Source organism: Vollenhovia emeryi, unplaced genomic scaffold, assembly GCF_000949405.1.
Source record: "Vollenhovia emeryi isolate VEMERY1.0 unplaced genomic scaffold, V.emery_V1.0 DF939337.1, whole genome shotgun sequence".
NCBI lineage: Eukaryota > Metazoa > Arthropoda > Insecta > Hymenoptera > Formicidae > Vollenhovia > Vollenhovia emeryi.
In genome coordinates, this window is record NW_011967029.1 from 26019 (window position 1) to 46616 (window position 20598).

The 20598-nt window shown below is 42.0% G+C and overlaps 1 protein-coding gene across 1 annotated transcript in view; it reads right to left on the bottom strand.

Annotated features, from left to right (window-relative positions):
- The window catches only part of LOC105558520, a gene marked incomplete at its 5' end in the record, with an annotated part of 79741 nt that overhangs the window by 13756 nt on the left and 45387 nt on the right, over positions 1–20598 (bottom strand). Inside the window, 2 exons of the mRNA XM_012006236.1 lie at positions 13060–13217; positions 17961–18106. Coding sequence (XP_011861626.1) covers positions 13060–13217; positions 17961–18106 — 304 coding nt within the window. The remainder of the gene's footprint in view (positions 1–13059; positions 13218–17960; positions 18107–20598) is intronic.

Sequence of the window (20598 nt, forward strand, 5' to 3'; positions counted from 1 at the left end):
TGGGCTCTCTTGCTCTCTCCCTCCTCCCCCTACCCCCGCTCTCTCACTCTCTCTCTCTCTCTCTCGTATTTTCGAGCAGCCCAGACGAAGCGTCTTTCCATCGATCGAGGGAGAGAGCGCGTCGCCAGACGAGGAGCCGTATAATAACGTTACCTTGCGCGAACGCGGCGCAAGACTCCCTCGCACAACGCCCGAGCGGTACGTCACGGCGTGCACAATGACGTACTCGCGAGCCTAAGTCGATCCGCGATCGAATCTAACGACGGCCGCGATCTGATAAATATTTCAAAGCGCACGACGGCAATTTCGTCGTTGGACGTACGGGGGGTCGTAGATGCGATCGCGCGGAACGATACGCCGTTAACACATTAAAGAACGTTCAGATTTAGATTTCCGAGTTGGCTTCGTGAAAATTACATTCTCGCGTTTTCGGGTTACGCGTCGCGCTCTCTTGACAATAGACTAAGAGCCGGGACATGTTTCATTTATGAAATGCGCTGTCTATTAATTAAACTGTATAATTTGCAACTCGTAATTCTCCGAAAATTTCCCGCGAGCATATTGCAACGGAAAGAGTAGTGCCAATTAAATTAAGTATAATATACGAATTAAAAAATTACAATAAGCGAAATAGGTCCGACATGAATGCACTCAAATGAAGAAGGTGTCGTTTGTCGGTTGAGTCTTGCGTCCACAGGAAAGATTTCCGGATCGTAGGCTATTATACTTCCATCTATTGTAAAATAGGAGCGATGTAGCGCCCGATCATATTTATTATTGAGAAAGGAGTAATTTAATCTTAATATTAACTTGAGTCTAAAATCAAACGACGTCAGTGCACGCGTTGTAGCACATCGAGCGAGGGGGAAACCGCTGAGGGCACTGTGGTGTACAGAATTTTTAACCACAAATTTATCACAATAATTAGGAAGTTAAAACGTAACATTATTTTATTTCTCCACTGCACAAGGCTGTGGTAAGTTTAAATATGTCAAGAATATGTTTTGTCTCGTTATTAACAATCCTTTCTGAAAAGGGTGGTAGCCTAATAACGATATTTCCGTGCGGGCTGAATGAATTTAAAAAAAAGAAGCTTTCAACCACCAAAGAATAAAGAAGACCGAACAATGCGGCGGGGTGTTTTAAAAAAAAGACTTGCGCAACGTGCGCGTTAACGCACGTGTCCAATAACGCTCGTATAATAAATCTCGCGGATAATTATCCCGAATAATACGCCATGATTCTTTAATGATGTAATTAAAGATTTTAATTGGATCATTCTGCGCACGTTAAAATTTATACATAGGGAAAACAAAGCACTTTAAATAAAACAGAATTGCGGAGGCGCCGCAAAACTACGGGGCCGCCTCTTCCGGGCGGGACTTTATCGCGAGGAAACCGTACTTGGATTCAATATGCGAACGCAGAAGTTACGTCGTACGTGTTACATAATGCGGAAAGCCAAGGAACGGCCGCGATCGCTATCTTCGAATCGCGCGCATACGTCGGCAGCGCGCGCTCTCGTCTAAGCTAATTTATCGTGGCGTAACGAAGCTTTAATCCGATATTCTCGGTTGAGCAAATGTTACAAAGCGCGAGAGATGTAACCGATACACAAGCCCGGGATATCTCGTGAACTTGCAAAGTTAATTCTCGCCGGGCCGTAATGCTATCGTTCCCTTTGTCTTTCGAACTCGCATCTTACCCTCATCGCAGGAATGCGAGATTGCGAGATCCTACCGTGATGGTGTCAATATACGTTCCGTCACCGACCGATTCGATCTACCCGAGGAGATTTTAGATTCGATATCCACGAACGAATGCGCGACGTAATTGACGTCGAAGAATTGAGGTCCTCGATTCAGGAGGAATGTAAGTCAGAAAACTCCATTTTGAGAAAAACGACTTTTTAACAGTAACTGCCGAATTGTTGGAACAAAAAGTTGTGCCATAAAAGTTCGTCTTGGTTTTTTCCGAAGCTTGTATAATTTTGTAATAGAGAAAAATATTTTGATTAATAATACTTAATTTTGGCAGAACAACAAAATGGAAACGCATCGTCACTTACGTTACCTTCTCCACTTGTTTTACGTGAGAAAATATTTATAGATCGTAGGATGAAAAATTAATAAGAACTGTATAAAGTAATTTAGATAGAAAAGTGCACATTTTAGTAAGAAGAAAAATACAAAGTACCGCGCGCAATATTAAAACGTAGAATAGATATTCATGTGGTTGTGAAAAAATACATTGATAAAACAGCGCCATCATATGAATGATGAAGTTGAGTAAAAACTTTTCAAAATTTTCATATTTCAAAAATAATATTTAGTTTTCGTTTTATTTCCCGTCGCCCTTAACACAATGCTATAAAGCGCACGGAACTGTAAAAAGTATTGTTCTGTCAACATCTTTCACAATTGCATCCTATAAAATTAGAAAAAGTATTTATAAATCGCCGAATGAGAGAACCGTCACACATCACGCATTTTCGGCGAGTGACTGCGCGGCGACCTTGGTGTGAACAATGGTCCGCGTGACGTTGTACGATGCCGCGCCGAGGGAAAAACAACAAAAAAACGTTGAGAATTCGTTAGCCCATCTACGTAATGGAAAATTTCGTACTTATCACTCGCTCGCCGAACGTCGAGCCGGCAGGCAGCAGCGAGAGTTGTTCCGTGCGTGATATTATTTTTACGTTACCGGTTTCCAAGACTCGATCGCGAAGAATGTAGGGATAAAACGCTATTGATTTGTACACCTTTATCAGTGACAAGTAACGTTACTCGATTAATTATTAAGATTCTAAAAAAAACTTGTAATGAGAAACGAATTGCATGTTGAAGCGACGGCTCTTTATCAACGTGTATATAGATATTTCACGAGACCAACTCATCTAAAACATGAATGTAAACCGTGGTACTTTGTCGCGGTTACATCTCGTTTACGCACCGCGCTTTTAACTATCTATCGATTTCGTGTAATCTGTTCCATTTTCGGGGAGAGAAATTTGTGCGACTTCGGCGTTACACGGTGTAATTCGCTCTGTCATTCTTCGCAATTCGAACGGGCAGGAAGTAAAGAACGTCGCTTACTGCATTTCACGGTGTTTTACATCGCGTACGGGAGTGTCCGAAATTTCGCGCCATCGTTTTTCGCAAGTGTTGTGAGATGTAAGTGCATCAAGAAAATCTGAGAGGAGCAGGCATAGGCGGCATCAGGCAACGGCAGAGAAATCGTAAGGTAAGTGTCTTACATTTTTGTTATTTGCTACTTGTGCAAAATGAATCATCTGTTCTGTACTTTTGTTTTATTTATTCAAATGATTCCAACGAGCATTCGAATAAGTGTTAGAGACAAAACGTATAAAATTTTGTGAGTTCATATTTAAAAGGAAGACTTTCAGTATTCTATATAATTGTTTTAATAAATACTCATTTTTTAAAATATAAAATATAAAGTATATTTAATACGATAGTTTCGATTTTGCATAATCAGTCTATAATAATCGTATATCGTCGCTATTACTAATATTACAGTAATAATTACTATAAAAATGATATTCCTGCGTATAATTATTTTACTATGCAATTATAGTTTCAAATACTACATATGTTTTTGTCAGTGTGCCGCAACGGGGCAACGTGTAACGTTTGCAAAGGATTTTCCAATATGCTATAAATCGATTTTGCGGTTCGTACCGCTGACTAAACTTTTACACGCACGGAAAGAGCGGCGTTGCTGAAGCATATAAAAATTAAGCCGTACAGAGATCTGAAAATAATTACATTGGACGCTCGAGCTATAGTTGCTGGAGTGTCAAAACTTTTTACAACGTTACCATCATGCTCGAGCATCCTACATAATCATTTTCAGATCTGCGTCTGATCTAATTTTTATGTACCTCGCTAAAACCGTACTTTCTGCGTAAACCCGGCTCGACGATGAATCCATTAACCCTTGACTGGATCGCCGTCCTCAAATTGTCGCAGCTGCAAATTGGTAATGGCCTTCCATCTTACCCGCAAACGTAAACGCCCGTGGAGCGGCTAATCCGGATTATAAGCGCAATAATTAACGCATTCGATAATACCGCCAGCTTCATTTCGTAATCTCACGAAATTCCCAGGTGGGGCTTGGCTCCACGTTCAATTAGTTGGTTTGCGTAAAACTTCGATTTCAAACGAAGGGAATTAGCGCGATATATATGGCGCTTCCCTACGTATAATTTCTTCTAATACGATCGAACTGGATAAATTAAATAGCCTGCAGTCGCCCAGATGTATGTGTGTGTATCTGTGCGCGCGTGTATGTGCATGCGTTCATATAGAACTAACGCGTAAAACGTATCGAATTACGTTGTGTAAATTCTTATAATTTGCGAAATTAATTCGTGAAATATAATAAACTTAATAGGCGCACGATAAAGTACTACAATGATATCCCATTAAATTTAATAAATAATGCCAACGATAATGACGGCTATCTACAACGAATATAATCCGCATATTCGTTTTAAACGCGATTATTTCGAAAATTGACAATAACATATTGAAGTGCTATTCTATTAAAACGGCACCTTGTTATAAAGATAATGACATCGCGCACCGTTATATTTCCAGATAATCATGGGAGAGAGACTATGCGAGGCGTTTGTTACAAGCTTTGTTAGCGGAAAGGCGGCTGCGGGAGATGCGAGAATCAATAATGTTGGCAGAATTTAGGGAGAAGCGCTAACAGGACTTGTTAGCAAAGTATACGGTAAAAATTAAGTAATAGAGCTGTAATGTTTCCTCAACGGCAGATTGACGGGGAAAAAATTGAGCGATTATGCAAACTTCTGTTACTAGTCATCTATAGCATTCGCTAGAAAATGTGTTAGTAATCATTCGAACACATTCTTCTTTTGAAATTGCGTTTAGTTTCAACGCGAAAAATCTTGAAATGAGATTATATTGCGTCAAAGCAAGGAGAACTTACTTGAATGAAGCAATTTTACATAATTCAATCAAGAAAAATATACGCTTATTATTTAAGAATAATTTTCTTGAACGAAAAGGAAACAATATATTAGATAGAAAATTCCAAATCTTTTTTATTAGATAGAAAATTCCAAATCGAAGTTTATAATGATTGAAATGATTTTATTGTCAAAATAATTATATGTAGGCGGAAAGTCCTCTATTATGTGATAGCAGGTTTTCAACGTTCAAATTCAATCACAAATCTTTTTCGCAACAATTACACGATCGAACAATCAATTTTTCACTGAACAGATTGCACCCCAGGGGCAATAAATTCATGGCGGAACCAACAGATGATGCCAGCATAATTTAGCAGAAACCCCGCAATCCCATATTAGGAGCCTATCGCATAATAAGGGACTTCCTTCTATTATTGAAGTGACAATTATAGTATTTAAATAAGACTGTAATATTGTTGAATGTGAGATTATTAAATGCTTTTAAGAAGATTATAGATTGTTGCGTACACAAAACAATAAACGCGTTAATTTGAGTGGATGAGAGTCGATCTGACACTTATCTTCTTTTCTGTGCGCTTTGCCAAGGGCTCGTTGGCGATCACAGCGAGAACTCGAAGAGATACAAGGGTTCGCGTTCGCCGCCGTGATAACGTGGCGAGCGCGGACGCGCGTTATCGTCGACATCAAAGCTTCGATTAGCACGCGCTGCAAATCAGGATTAATGCTACAACGAAGCTCTGCGCGTTTTATCGAAGGTAGATCGCAAAAGAGGTGTACGCGCGCGTATGTCTAAAGCGGAATAATATTTTTACGGGCACGGCCCGGGAGAAGTCCTGTCCAAATATTTAGACTCGCGCTTCGGCCAGATAATTCGGAGGAGTCCTTTGAGCGAACGAGACGATGAGGTCGACTCTCCGCTGGGGGATTTCTCTACCTCTCGCGGCGCCTCCTTCTCTTGGAACAAAGGATATTTTTGCTCGTGACTTTTACCGCCGACGAAACGTCCGAAGCGACGGGGATGACGTCGGACGTGGGATGCGCCCCTCGCGGCGCCTACGTGACGTTTTCATGCGGTACGCGTGTTGCGTATGCGAGCGCGGAGGCAAACACTTATGGCGCGGTACATGCAAATATATCGGATTGTTGCGCGCGGCGCCCGACGTAATCGCGATTAATTGAGAGGGACCTAACGAGGAAGTTAATTCGAGGGCGAGTTAATTCCACGATTTCCATTTTAGCCGCCGGCCATTGAAGCGCGGCAGATTTACGGGCCCGCCTTTCGGCGTTCCTTTATTTTTCTTCCATTAGACGCTAGTCTCCGCTGAATGTTTTCGCTACTATTTGCGCCGGCGGATGTTTCCGGCTTTCGTCGGTGTATATTTTTCACAAAATCGTACGTGGCTCGCATCATCTCGATTATATATAAGCTCGGCTCTCGATTTACGCGGAGTGTCCGCTCCACGATTGAGATCGCCTAAATGGAGTCCGCTGGTACGACAAAAAAAAGAAACGTAAGTGAGAAGCCCGTGTACGTTGCAAGCTCTTCACAAGATGGCCAAAAGAGATATCAGAATAATGTAATGAGTCAACGATCGAATAAGAATCTTGGTTTGTTGATGCTTAATAATTTTAATAGATACTATCGAAAGATATATTTTTAACCGTGTATAAAAAGTACCGTGTACATTGTTTACCGCATAAATCGAGGGACAAACTTACGTAGACGCGAGTCGCATGCGATTTTGCAAATATATATGTGCGAAGGGAAAAGGAGAGGGAAAAACGCTCTAAAAATATATTCTGCTTCATTAATATCGGGAACGAGGGAATCTCCGGGGAATCGGAAGGCGAATTCATCGGGGGGCCCGTGGCAAAAGTTGCACGGCTCGATCGGGTACGCGGTACGAAATTAGATTTGAAACTGTATTACTCGTCGATGGGCGAATTCCGGTGAAGTTTCCATTTCTCAGTGCCAGCGCGCCGCGCGGCAGCTGCGAAAAATTCGCGGAAAATCGCGACTCCTCCTGAACAAATGAGGCCGACAAAGGGAGCAATTTGCAAAGGGTCACGCATAAATAACTCTTTTCAAAGCCACCGTCGGCTGTGGGTAATTCGCGAGGGGGAGAAGAATTTATTCGGAACGAGGAAGCGGGGAAAGAGGAAAACGCTCAACGCTCCCATGGTTCATGTTTATTTGCAAACGGGAGTTTAAAATTGTGTTTTCCGTGGCGGAGTAAATGGCCGAGGTTAACGGCTACCCGAAATTTAATTCGAGAGATCGTCGGTATCGCCGGGCGGATGCACGTTCGATTTCGTATATCGTCGCGCATTTGCATCGGCGTGTAGCGATAATTGGGCAGGGTCGCGCGGGGGGCACGCAGGGGGAGGGGAGGGGGGCGAACCCAGATAAATTAGAGCGGCTTCCGCGCCGGTACGCTCCACGCTCCGGCTATAACGCAGACCGCCATTAAAATAATGTGCCAATCAATCGGACCGCGTTCGATCCGATCGATTTGTCACGGGGCTCTCGGAAAATTCTCGCCCCGGCCGTGTAACGCGCGGCCCTGCCCGTCGCGTGACGCTGATACGCGGCAAAACACGAAAATCGTTTTAGGAAACGTCACGGGATCATATTTGTCCCAGTATCGGGACGCATTCTGGCACCGCCGAATATATACTATCTGCATAAATCTCATGTTTTTCCTGAAACGAATATATCGGAATGGCGATGGAATTAATTTTAATGCGAAGTGCACCTTGAAATTTCATCGGGACGGGGGCGATTCTGGAACAACAGTTATATTTAAAGCCGCCCAAATTGAATATTTTGTAATCGAGAATGGTGAGAATTACATAATGATTTTATTAAGAAGAAGCGACAGCTCTGAATCGATTTCTTCTCAACGTTGCGATTTCGACGAAATCTCTCGGTGCATCGCGTATATTTAATTTCCCGATATATGGAATCACGAAAATTTACTACTTTATATCGTTCCTTGACTTTTGTACCATTCCTCGAACAAATTGGAACTCAACCATCGCGATTGTTTAGCGTGATTTTATTCTCACTCCATTCTTCATTGTGGGGTATTACGGTAATTTAAATGGTTAATCCTTTGAAGCATACATAATTTACTCACTCTTGGCACTACCCAGAGCTAACGACCCGGACGTGATGAAGTTTTTGTTTGACGTAGTCAAACAAAATTGCTGAAAAACTGGACAACTTAAACAATTCACTTTGCATCCGCCATTTTGGGTCGGCCATTTGGAATTTTGAAAATCTGACATCAGATTCGTAATGAGCGACTCCGAAAACCCTTTTGTACAAGGTTTTCAAGAAATTATCTTGGTCAATAATGAATTTTTCCCCAAAAATTACTGTCTTTTCATATTGGTTTATTTATAAAATTTTAACGATAAATGTTAAAGACTACTCAATTCTTTTTTTTGTGTCCTTTTATTACTAAGATATCCAAAAAATGCAAAAAACCCGACCTAAATGCGTTAACTAGAAATTAAATGGCCAAAAAGTAAAGAAGTTGAGGTGGTAACGTGGGTTACCACCGTGCTTCAAAGTGTTTCGAGGAATAGAATATTTATTTAATTTGTAGTCGCGACGTACAGCTCGCTTCACTATGCTCGCCATGACACTTGGACGACGGCTGGCGACTTCTTCACGACCGACCCCTAGCAAACGAAAAGCGTTTCCTCTCCTCGCATCTCAATAACTTAGTTTCCGAGCCTAAACCCCGCGAATCTCGATCTAAGCTCTCCTGCCTTATATTGTGTAATTTATATTCGAGGGGAAAACCGCTGACCGAAATCACGTGACCACACCAATGTCTACTAATGCACTAAAATTCGACGGTAATACTCAGTGGATACTACTTTATCTCATTATCTTATTGTATCTTATTTATCTCGTTTTAACTTATTTTATCTCGTTTTATCTTATTTTATCTTTATAGATTCTTTATAATGCCCTAGCAAGGTCAAGTAACACCCACTAATGGCTAAAAATGCCTAGTAATGCCGCAAATCTGTACACCACAATGCCCCAAGTGGTTTGCCCCTCGCAAAAATGTTTATATTGTCTAAGTGGTCGGTTATTAGTTCGATTAGGTTTCTCTCTCGCCGTCTTCTTCACTTCACATCCAGAGCTCGAGACAGTAAATTGTAAGATACAGTCCATTATCAGCAAATGTGAATGTTTATTCACGAGTATTTTATACTAATAAAAAGGCGTCGTATTTATTAAACAACTACTTCCCATTAAAAAATACACCCGACATAAGTTTTAACAGTGACGGCTCAGTGTAAACACTTGAGAACCCACTCGAGAGAATATACGGCGATTTTTTTTTCACGCCAGTTTATACAAGAATCCTGCTCGTTGTACATCTGTACACAGAGCTCCTCTTAAACTTACGTTTAAGATACATCCTGTATTTATCGTCGAACGGGATAGGAGCGGTAATGCACGGGTAACAGGATGAAGAATACGGCACGAGCTGCAGGCGATGGAAGCTACAATATTGGACGTTGCTTTTTAGCGCAAGCGGCCGCGTTCATAAATTCCCCCGGGGAGATCATAAGATCGCGAGAACGGGAGGAAGCGCGAAAAGAAGGTGAATAATACTAAATGTGACACGCATAAGTGCCTTAGCATCGACCGGGAGAGAAAGAGAAAAACGTTCTGTACTGAGTAGCAGCTGTGTACAAGTTTAAGTAATTGTACGTTCTAACGTCAATAAAAAGCGAGAGAGTCGGGAAGTTCCCTTCGGATGTGCACCAGCGATGCGGAAAGTTACACTTTTACGTGCCAGTATCAATAAAACTCCCCGGCCGAGAAATTTTGAACGAATCAATTTTTAAGCAACGGTACCGCAACGGTGCGCACCTCTGCGTTATCATGCGACACGCAGGCACGAAGCGGGGAAACGGAAAGTCGAAATCAAATTTAAGTAAGGGCTCACCCTTCTTTTCCGTTCGAACGAACGAGTTCGCGACGCGAAAAACGAATTCGACTCCTTACGCGACGTCAGTGCAAGAAGAAACCGAGGAGGAAACCGCTGAGGGCATTGCGGTGTACAGATTTCGGGCATTACTAGGCATTTTTGGGGCATTAGTTTGGGCATTCGGCCTTGCTGGGGCATTACAAAGATAAAATAAGATAAAACAACATAAATAAGATAAAAGAATAATAATAAGATAAAGTAGTGCCCACTGGGCATTAGTGGGCATTGGTGTACAAGATTTTGGTCAGCGGTTTCCTCCTCGGAAGAAACAAATGTTGTTCGAGAAGCTTTCGCGTGGTCTTACAACTGAGAATGTCAAACTGTGTTAAGACAGTGCAGGGGAATAGAAAAATAGGAAAGCCAGGGGGTTTTTCAGAAACTACTTACGGGATGTAATCAAACTTTTTCTTATTTGAAAGTGTGTACTCTTATGTAGTTATAGTAATTTCTACATTGTTTATATTAATTTGTTGCCATCGCGATGGCGACGGGAGTTTCACAAATGTTGCGATGCGCAACTTTGTACTTTTGAATTAAAAAGAAGTTTGTGATTGCAAATTTCTAAAAGTTTCTAAAAGGATTCCTAAAGGAAGAAGCTCTGTTTTCCCATTTGTCTTACACACGTACGTTTTAACTCCACACGTGCAATAATTCAATTAATTTTTTAACTTTTCTTTAAAGGGCCATTCCGAGCAACACGAGGCAAGAGCTAAATTGTCTTTACGGCGCGAAGCGCGATGCCTTTTCACAATTTCACGACCGCGGGACATGCTCGATCGCGATTTTTTTTTTCCCCCTCAAGTCGGCACCGCAGCGGAATTCGTCGTTCTGACAAATGACCAATTCAGTTCGCGATTGCCAGTTATCGGAATTCTCGCCTGTCGTTGAGGACAGTGTCTCATCGGGGTCGAACCTAGGTTAACATCTGCGCCTGGCGACCTTGTAATTTCGAGGGCCAAAAGTAGCGCTTTTCCTGAGATCGGGTCGATAATCGCCGACGGGCGAGAGAGCCGCACCGTGAAAGTGCGACCTAGGGAAACGCGGCGCTGTGTGATTTACACGGAGGGAGGGCCCCGCCTCGCTTTAGTACCGTAAACGTGATATGTAGACTCTTTGTTCTTAACGCGAACAAAAATACAGCGAGTACATCTGTATCCTCTTCCGTCTACTCCGTGCCGCGGAGAGTGGAGCCAGCCCCCGGTTCCGCCCTCGCCGAAATTCTTCGGCGAATAAATGCGCGCCTATCCAAACGTCAGCCGTAAATTTCGGTCGACCCGTGAATTCCAGCCAGGTGAATTTAATTAACACTTTCTAATTTCAACATATTCCCGACGAGTTACTGGAGATGGGACAATTGTTGAAGGTGACGCTGCTCACTCCGACCGCGTAGAAGATACGTATCGTATGTACGTACGAGCTAGATTTAAAAGAGCTGTACTACTGCCGGCGAGCCACTTCACAAATCTGTAAAGAGTTAAGAATAACGAACAAACCACGAAGCTATAAAGTACGAACTCGTGTTTCTTCTGAAATAGCGCGTGCGCCGTAATCCATTTTTATGGGGTTCTATGCGAGGAAAATGCTCTCGCATTGCCCGGCTGAAAATTGCAATCTTGCACACAAATCACAGCTTACAGTACAAATAATCTGCCTATTATGTAATATTCACCGCGGAAAGTATGATTGTTTCTTGCGTCCAATTACTCGAAAGTATTATTTCAATACTCGTAATCGCTTTATTGTTTCTAGTAATTTCAATCACGTTCAATTTTTGTAAAAAAAACATAAAAAATGTGCTACACAAACTACAAATAATATCGCGTTTATATTGTATAATATTGGGCAAATTTGCGCGGTATTTTATTTCTATTTTTATCAAAGCAAGCTGTTCAATTTATAATCGATTTTTGCTTTCTATATTCGTCCAAGAATCTCTCTTGCAAAAATAATTGTGTATCCAAAAGCATCGTCACGATTCGACATTTGATTTGGCCCGCTTACTAATATTAATATTTAAGGAGGTAAAAATACTGTCTAGAACTAACTTCAGCCAAGAAAAAAGGTAAAAGTGGTTACTTCTCCATTGTATGAATTTTACATTAATTCATTTAACATTAATATAAAAGTTCATGTACACGGAGAGAATGTTCTCTTAAAATTTATTCTGAAAATCATGTAATCATCGGACAACATGGCATTTCGAAGAATTTTATGAGAGTTTTAAAAATTTTATCATACATTTTATTAGTAATTACACTTACTGTTAGTATACATTTCACTAATAAAAAAGTTTTATTAATAAAATTTTAAAAAGCTCGTCAAAATGCCACGTTGTCCCACGATTATATTAGATTTCAGGCTAAATTTTAAAAGAAACTTCCGAGGAGTAAACCGCTGACCAAAATCATGTACACTGCTTACTAATACAGGCTTCATGCTTGTAAGGAAGGAGGAAAAGTGCAATTAACATTTGGTTTAGCAGCGCCAAGTTTTTTCAATAAACAATAATGTCGTGAATCAGGACCGACATGTATCCAACTATTAAACTAGAAAAGGCCATCTTTTAATAAAATATTTATCTGTATTAAAAAGTTGTTTGCGTTATATTTTTATTGAATAAGTATTAAAAATTGGTCTCATTAATATTGTCTCCTTTATTTCTTTCGGTAAAATCCTACGCTCGATTGTTCGGACAAAACATTTTGATATCAAAAATAATAAAGCATCTAGTTTGTATAAATATCCATTTCAATTGGCGCAATTTGATGATATCATTACTTTTGTAGAGAAAATAAAAATATATTTTTCCTAACAAAATATATCAAAAAAAATTAAATTACATAATTCTTGATTGGATGACGCTTATACTTGGCGTCTATTTTTACCTTTTTTTTAAAAAAAAAAGGTTACGCGAGAGAATACAATACCTAACGTGGCAAGTGGAGAAACGCATTTCCACCCGGGAACTCGATCGCGATTCCACGGACACCGCGTAATGTTTTTCCCTGTCGTTTGCAGCGCGGGGCAACGGCGTAAGAAGCGATTATGACTTACCTTGCCGCGTTTCGTGTACTTGAGATACTGGTAGTGATGATTATCGTAATTGAAGTCGCGGGGCGTGAGGGTGATGTCGTGGCTACGGCCCATCTTGCCCATGAGCATCTTCTTCCTCTGCATCTGCGTCTTCTTCGAGTACGTTCGCAGATCGGCGACTGCAAAATTTCACCTCTGATTAATGTACTCTTCTCGCGGCACACGCTGATTGCAAGTCGCGGCGAAATTACATTTCGTCCCGGCGCGGCGGCGCGACGCGTCGAAAATACTTGGTTCGTTAGCCCGAATCAACTCGAGCGTGACTGCCGACAAATTGCATGTCAGAAATCGAAAGGCCGACTGCGCTTTTAAGCGCCAGGGCACTTCCCGCCGCCCCGTCCGCGCGGAAAAAGGGGACGATTTTTCCGCGCGATGTGCGCGCGGAAGGCGCCCCCGGGGCTCGTCGTCGTACGCGAGCGGGAGACGCCGTTCTCCAAGTGGAGAACATCAATAATTTCCCCGCCGAGAGAAACAGGAAAATTTTTACGGCGCGGAAACCCGAGTGTTTAAGAGGGCTCGCCTTCGAAGTGGGACGCAACGGCAAAAGGTAGAAAGACGCGACTGGAATTAACGGCGAAAGATGCATCTCGACTGATCTCTTTCGCAAGACGTCTGTCTCGATTTTACGCAATTTCTGGCGCCTAAACGCCCGTCCTGGACCCGTTTAAGGGGTCATTCCACTTTAACGGGTCAAAAACTATGCCTATCTTTAACCATTTTTCTTCACAGTAAATACACCATATAATGAAATAAATCTTTTTGGGATTTATTAGGGCACTCTTAAATAACACAAAATTAAAAAGTACTTTTCAAAACGTGTTCTCAAACTAGCACCATCTTGTTATTTTTTAATAAAAATTCTTAACTGAGGTTAGGGACATAGCGACACTCATATAGATTAAGAATCTTTTTGATTTTTGTTTCAGGTAAGTCTGAACGATAAAAGTCATCAACGTAGCAGACTTGCACCTTTGTTGACACGCCATTTAAATGGTGTAGAAAACGCTTAATTAAAAAATTTTTTTAATTATGACAAAAATGTTTCTGTGTTATTTATTGTGAAAAAAATTGTTAAAAATAAGCATAGTTTTTGGGCCGTTAAAGCGGAATGACCCTTTAAGCACAAAACCCAAAAATTGCGTAAAATCGAGATACGACCTTTTTTTAAATAGTTCTTTCTCCACAGGAAACGAGATACGACTTTGCAAAAGAGATCGGCTGTTGTTCACCACTCGAGTTAATTCATTTATTATCACTTTATACCAAAGAGGGCCCAAAGCGGGGACCGAAAGGTCTATCGAATTTTGGTAAATTTCGATCTTAGTTTAACATCTTGCACATGCTTTAATTTGCGTATTATATTTTTGACTCCCACATGCCACGGTTCTTCCCTTGGTTTTCATTATTGGAGAGTCCTAAACTTTAGTCAGTCGATTTGTCCCGAAGCGTTGTACCTCGTTTACGTTTAACGCCGCTTTCATCATCAACACACACACACAGACACACACACATTTCTCGCCCTCGCATCGAGACAGACCGTCGAAATTATGCATCGTATTCGCCAGATATTTAATTCAGCCGAGAACTTGACGAGAGATTGATCCCCGCATAAACATTTTATCTCGCGCAGCGGCACGTCATTTTTCATCAAGCCCGCCGGATATCTCCAGTGGATCGTCCAACCGCGAACATGATAGTCCTAACGGCACCGCACCTGATAATCGATATTCCGCACGTATGTTGCGAGCCGCTCGATCGTGAACGCGATAACATTTTATTGCCTCATATTAATGTTTAAAACATGAAAACAGCATGCGCGTGCACGCGCGCGACGTTACGGAATGGCTGATAAAAATGCAACCGCCTTCGAAATCAATCGTATTTACGAATCAATCCACTCATTAACCGTGGCCGTTGGAAATTACCGCGCGCACTTCATCACGATCGACGATCGTTATGATTTTTCCGGCGGGACACCGGGCGATCGGCCGCGCGTCGATACAATTTCATAAAATTCAATTACCACTCGTACACCGGCGGCCCGGCAAATTTAGATGATTGGAGCTTCGCTCGTTGATATTCATTAATATCAACGAGCGCCGAGCGAAATTTATACCGGGCCCTTTTTTCCCTTCGCCATACATTAGCGTCGCCGGCCAGAGATTGCCGTCCGCGTAGCTTTAAATCTTCCACGAAACAAATTTCCTACGAAATAAGCGCTCCATCCACGTTCTATATCGCGTTAAAACATTCACGTTAAGGTATATTTAGCATTTTTGCAAAACGCGCAATTAAAAATCTCGACGGTGGATCTCTCTATGTTTGCATTAACTATCGATCGTAATTGCGAATCTTAGTGACCCCTTCGCGCTTTTATATTTGATTAAAGCGATAACAGCTACGTGAAAATTGCCTATACGTGTCGAGCATGAATACATTTATTCCTTAAAAACATCTACTTTTGAAACTTTAAACGCCACATTTGCCAGCTTCTATTTTATGAATATTGCACAACTTCTCGGCTTAAATTTTCGATGAAGGACACTACGGAAATTCCTGGAAATACATACACGTACGTTTTAATATTAATACGCTCCCCCCCACCTCCCCCTTCCCGTCGTTTCTATATCCAGAATGCGATGCAAGTACGCTTGCGCGTACATGTACGTTGAGGGCAAATAACAAATTGCCGGTGCGCAAATTCAATCGGTCCTGATCTTGCCCGTTCTCCCCCGTCGATTCGACGACGATTCAGGATTCGCTCAACGTTTACCGAGGTACAACGCGTTGTATGCCCAATAGCGGCGCTATTGTTCTAACCGCCAATTATGAATATTCATGGAAGGTCCACGTGTCGTCGCGGCGCAGAGCGCGATGCAAACGCGGCCTCACACCATTGTGAAACTTACAATACATACGTGTATCCCAACATGAATATGCTTACAAATTGATCTCGCGCGTTGAATATCGCAGACTCGCTTTTTACAAGACCCGCCGCCGACTTGTGCTTTCGCTTCTAACGCGGTTAACGATTCGGTCAAATTTTACCGTACGCTGTAGAAGTCGTCGCGACGATCGAAACTGCCGCAATTCGCAATTTGTAGAGCCCTTCGAATCGCTTTACTTGCGCGCGACCGTGCTCGAACGTTAATTTTATGTTCGGCGGAACAGCAAGATGTTTATCATTTGAAAACACAATTAGATATACATTAATTAGATTCACTAATTTGTATATATAGGAGGGAATTGTTTAGATTCACGGCTCCTAATTAATGGTTATTTTAACAATTTTAATAATTCGGCGCGACCTGCGCATCCGCAATAATAATTATCAGTATCGAATTCTATTGAACGGAAATAATATCGTAAGCTTATTTATTTAATATTGTCTTGGGAGAGAGAATTCTAGTGCACGAATTTTACAACGAATTAAAATTTCATAATAACGAATGGCTCGTCTTTCCCCCATCTTCTTCGTCTCGCACGTATTAAGATTTTTTAAATCGCGTAATGAACAAATACAGTTTGAGCAAACATTTTCATCACGTTGCATTTTTCGCGGAATGAAGTTTTTATATTTTAATCAACTTTTTTACGACTGGCATCATACAAATATGGTTTGGCTATGGTTCGTAGAAAATGTAATTGAAAAACACATTGAAATTTTTCAACCGAACAAACATAATCCTATAAAACTCTCTCTCTCTCTCTCTCTCTCTCTCTCTCTCTCTCTCTCTCTCTCTCTCTCTCTCTCTCTCTCTCTCTCTCTTTCATGAACATGTAAACATATACGAACTATAGAAACCGACAATTACTTCGCACGACAAAAATAACACTTTTTCATCGACAAGTGTCAAATTTAAAGAAAGATTTCATAAGAAATTTAAAAAGAATCACTCAAAAGAATCTTACGAACGCAGGCAGATTTCTAGGTGTCGCAACAAAACTTTATCACTATTTTGTGTATCTGTTAGAAAATTGTTTGTACACGGAGAGAATTTTCTTTTAAAGTGTACCCTGAAAATTATGTAATCATGGGACAAAATGCATTTCGAAGAATTTTATGAGAGTTTCTTTAAATTTTACCATACATTTTACTAGTAAAATGTGCTAAGTATAATTACTAGTAAAACGTATGGTAAAATTTCAAAAAACTCTCATAAAATTCTTCGAAATGCCATGTTGTTCCACGATTACGTGATTTTCAGGATAAATTTTACGAGAAAATTCTCTCCGTGTAGTCTACAAAATTTATAACACCAACATTCTAGTGCAATCTTCTGGACAGCTTAGGTTTCATGACTAAACATTAATCATTCGCCTTTGATAAAAATGAATTTCGGTACCAACTAGAACAATCTTTGTAAGAAATATAACTGTTTATGTATCACAATCAAACGTTATAGTGGATGGGCGTCACAGAAAGACTTTCTTCTTCACATTCGCTAACAGTTGAGATAGAAATTATGTTTGTTATTTAAATCGATTAAATGCAAAACATATGCGATTTCGCAATACTGGCTATTCATTTATATGTCTCAGTTATTTTTTCGTACCTAGAAAATTATTGCTGCAGTTGCAAGATCATTTCTTTGAGAGAATCATTTAGCTATAAAATGACCATTAATATCGTGAAAGAATAGAAATACGAATCTAATAATGTACTAAAGAGATACTGACATGTAATAAAAAGAATTGCATCGCACAAACGTTTGCAGCCAAAGAGTCGCCATATCAATGGTACGTGCCTTTTTAAGATAATCTGAACCTCGCTAGAGTTCTCCCTCGCCCTTCAGGCGCCCGGATTAAATCAGCGTTTCGGTTTAAGCTCGACTCGCGCGTAGAACAAACGTATCCCTTACCTTTGCACGGGCAAAAACCTTTGCAGGCGATGTGGACGGAGGTGTGGTGAATGCAGTTGTGGTACTCGAGACGGCACGGCGAGCTGTACGTGCGATTGTCGCTTCCGCAGAGGAACGTAGGCTTCACCACGGGACACTCCTGGCACCTGTAACACAGGAAAAACACCGGACGGGTGGCTTTAAAACCAGACCTGGCGCTGTCGACGCGCCGCACCGCCGCGTGTCCGTCTCCTGGAGAGAGCGGCGGTTCGGCGAGCGCGAGAGACAAAGGGCGAGCCGCCCCGCGCCGGGAGAGAATATCGAAATTCGATGCTCTCTCTCGCGCGCACCGTGCACGCCGCTTGTGAATTTTGTTAAACGACATGTCACTGGATATCGAGAGCGGCGAAAACGTGATGACGTAGCCTCGCGTGTACTCGCGTACCTGCAGCCCCGATATGAAAGCTCGTAAAACCTCTCGTAAAAATGTATGAACCCTCGTGGCAGACGCGCCGACATTGCGCGCGCGAACGTATTACGCCGGGCCTCGCGGCCGATCGCGAACAATTCTAACTATCACGAGACACGGTAGTGTCTCGCGCCAAGTATAAGCGCAGCTAGAACCGCGCGCGCGAGACCGGCCGTGTAGTTTGCGCGAGTTCGCGAGTTGACAGGCCCACAGATTTTCGGATCTCAACAACGGCTGATTCGATGAACTTCTAAGTGCGCTCAATCGATAGCTTGGGTTCAATTTGCATAATAAAAGTGTTTTTATTTTTCTCCTACGTGCCCCATGAGTGGAGATATTGCAATGCAAAGTCCGAATTGTGAAATTTTTATTTAAGAGACGTCTTCGTCATCTTGGTCGTGGTCGTCGTCGACCAGGCAGTGGTGGGGGAATTTCCTTCTCACATTTCTGACGCAACGTGGCGCTTGCAAGCGTCACTGGCGTGACTGACGTACGTTACCGACGTTACCGACTTCACCGAGAGCGCGTAAACTGAATCGCGACGACACAAATCGCTACAAATTGTCGATTGTTCGTTTGCGAACGAAAGACCTGTTCGGGGTAGGAAATATAGAAGGAGGGAACAGAACTAGTCACGTTGCGATTAGCGGACGACGGAAATCCGAGAAAGCGTACAGTCGCGCGTCGCAGTTGGGTGGAAAAGAAAAAGATCAAAGGCGTCCGCCTCCCGCGGAGAAGAACATTAATCGGAGAGCACCGGGACAGTGGCTCTTGGAAATCGCGACGGGAGAGGCTGGAAAAGTCTCTCTCCCCGGTTTGCTCGCTCCTTCAGCGCGCGGCTGAATAATGAAAAGCCCAAGGATGTGCCGGGGAGTCAATTACAGATATGGCCGGGTTTAATCTTCAGAATTGCTTGCCTGCTGCCGTCTAAGCGCGCCATTGTACGTATTATTCCTCGGCGTGCTCTCGCTTCGACTGGCGTTTAACGGCCGCGCGCGCACCCCCCCGCCTTGCCTTTTGTTCCCCGTTAATTCCGATACTGCGAGAGAATCTTCCGATTCCCTCACGAAAATCTCGCCGCCGGCGCGGCGGGTCCGCCGAATTTCTACCGGGAGAAAACGGGACGTTGTACCTCGAGAGTCTTAGAAATAAGAGAGCACGATACTCGGGCGAACATTTTGCAATTATGGTGTTTAAAAGATTCACGAATCCGCAAATTCCTGTACAGTGATAGACAGAATGGTTGCGACACTCTTTTTATATTGCGTTCCAAAACCTTCTCCGAGGAATATTTTACCCGATCGGCCATTCCGAAACCGCTTTGAGCGTTTTCGATCTATTTCTCAAGTAAAATTTTCCTCGAAGAAAAAGTGTTTTGGAACATAAACCTGAATCTAAATACGCGTTTCTAAACTCACTAAAAAAAAAGTATCGCAACCATTCTGCCCATCACTCTACGCAACGATCGTTAAATGTCAATCGAATGCCGCGTTTATCCCAACATTATCGAAATCCAATTTATCGAGATCAGGGCAGAGAAATTACCCTCGTTCTGGCTTACTCAAGCCGCGTTCGGAAACGTCACTCGAGTGCCTCGGTGTATCATTTCATCCTTGTTTGACATTGGATGAGTACACCCAGAAAAAATTTAGTTAAACAAATGAGATACGTTGAAATCACGTTTCTGTAAGTCTACCCCATTTTTATTTACTTCTACTAAAACATTTGCTCGAGAGAAATCTCTTTAAGTTACCAGTAATAGATAACAATAATCGAGCGTTGTTTAGTCGACATTAAGCGACCAGTGTTTTAATATAGAAAATTTACTGCGAAAAATGTTATCTCAGCCAGGGTTTGAACCTGGGCTTCCGTACTCTCTAGACGGGTGTCTCACCAATTCCTCACATGCCTCAGTGGTCGAATTGGTGAGACACCCACCTAGAGAGTAGGGAAGTCCAGGTTCAAACCCTGGCTGAGGTAACATTTTTCGCATTAAATTTTCTGTGTAAAAACACTGGCCGGTTAATGTCGATTAAAATTCATAAGGCTCTACTGCGGTAAACACAAAGTTGAAGGAATAAGGACTGAAGAGCCGTGGCAGGATGTTAGCGTCTAAATAGTGCTTGTTTTAAATTTCTTGCGAAAAAGTTGCAAATTGATTGGTTATAAATTTCTCGGACCGAATTCTAA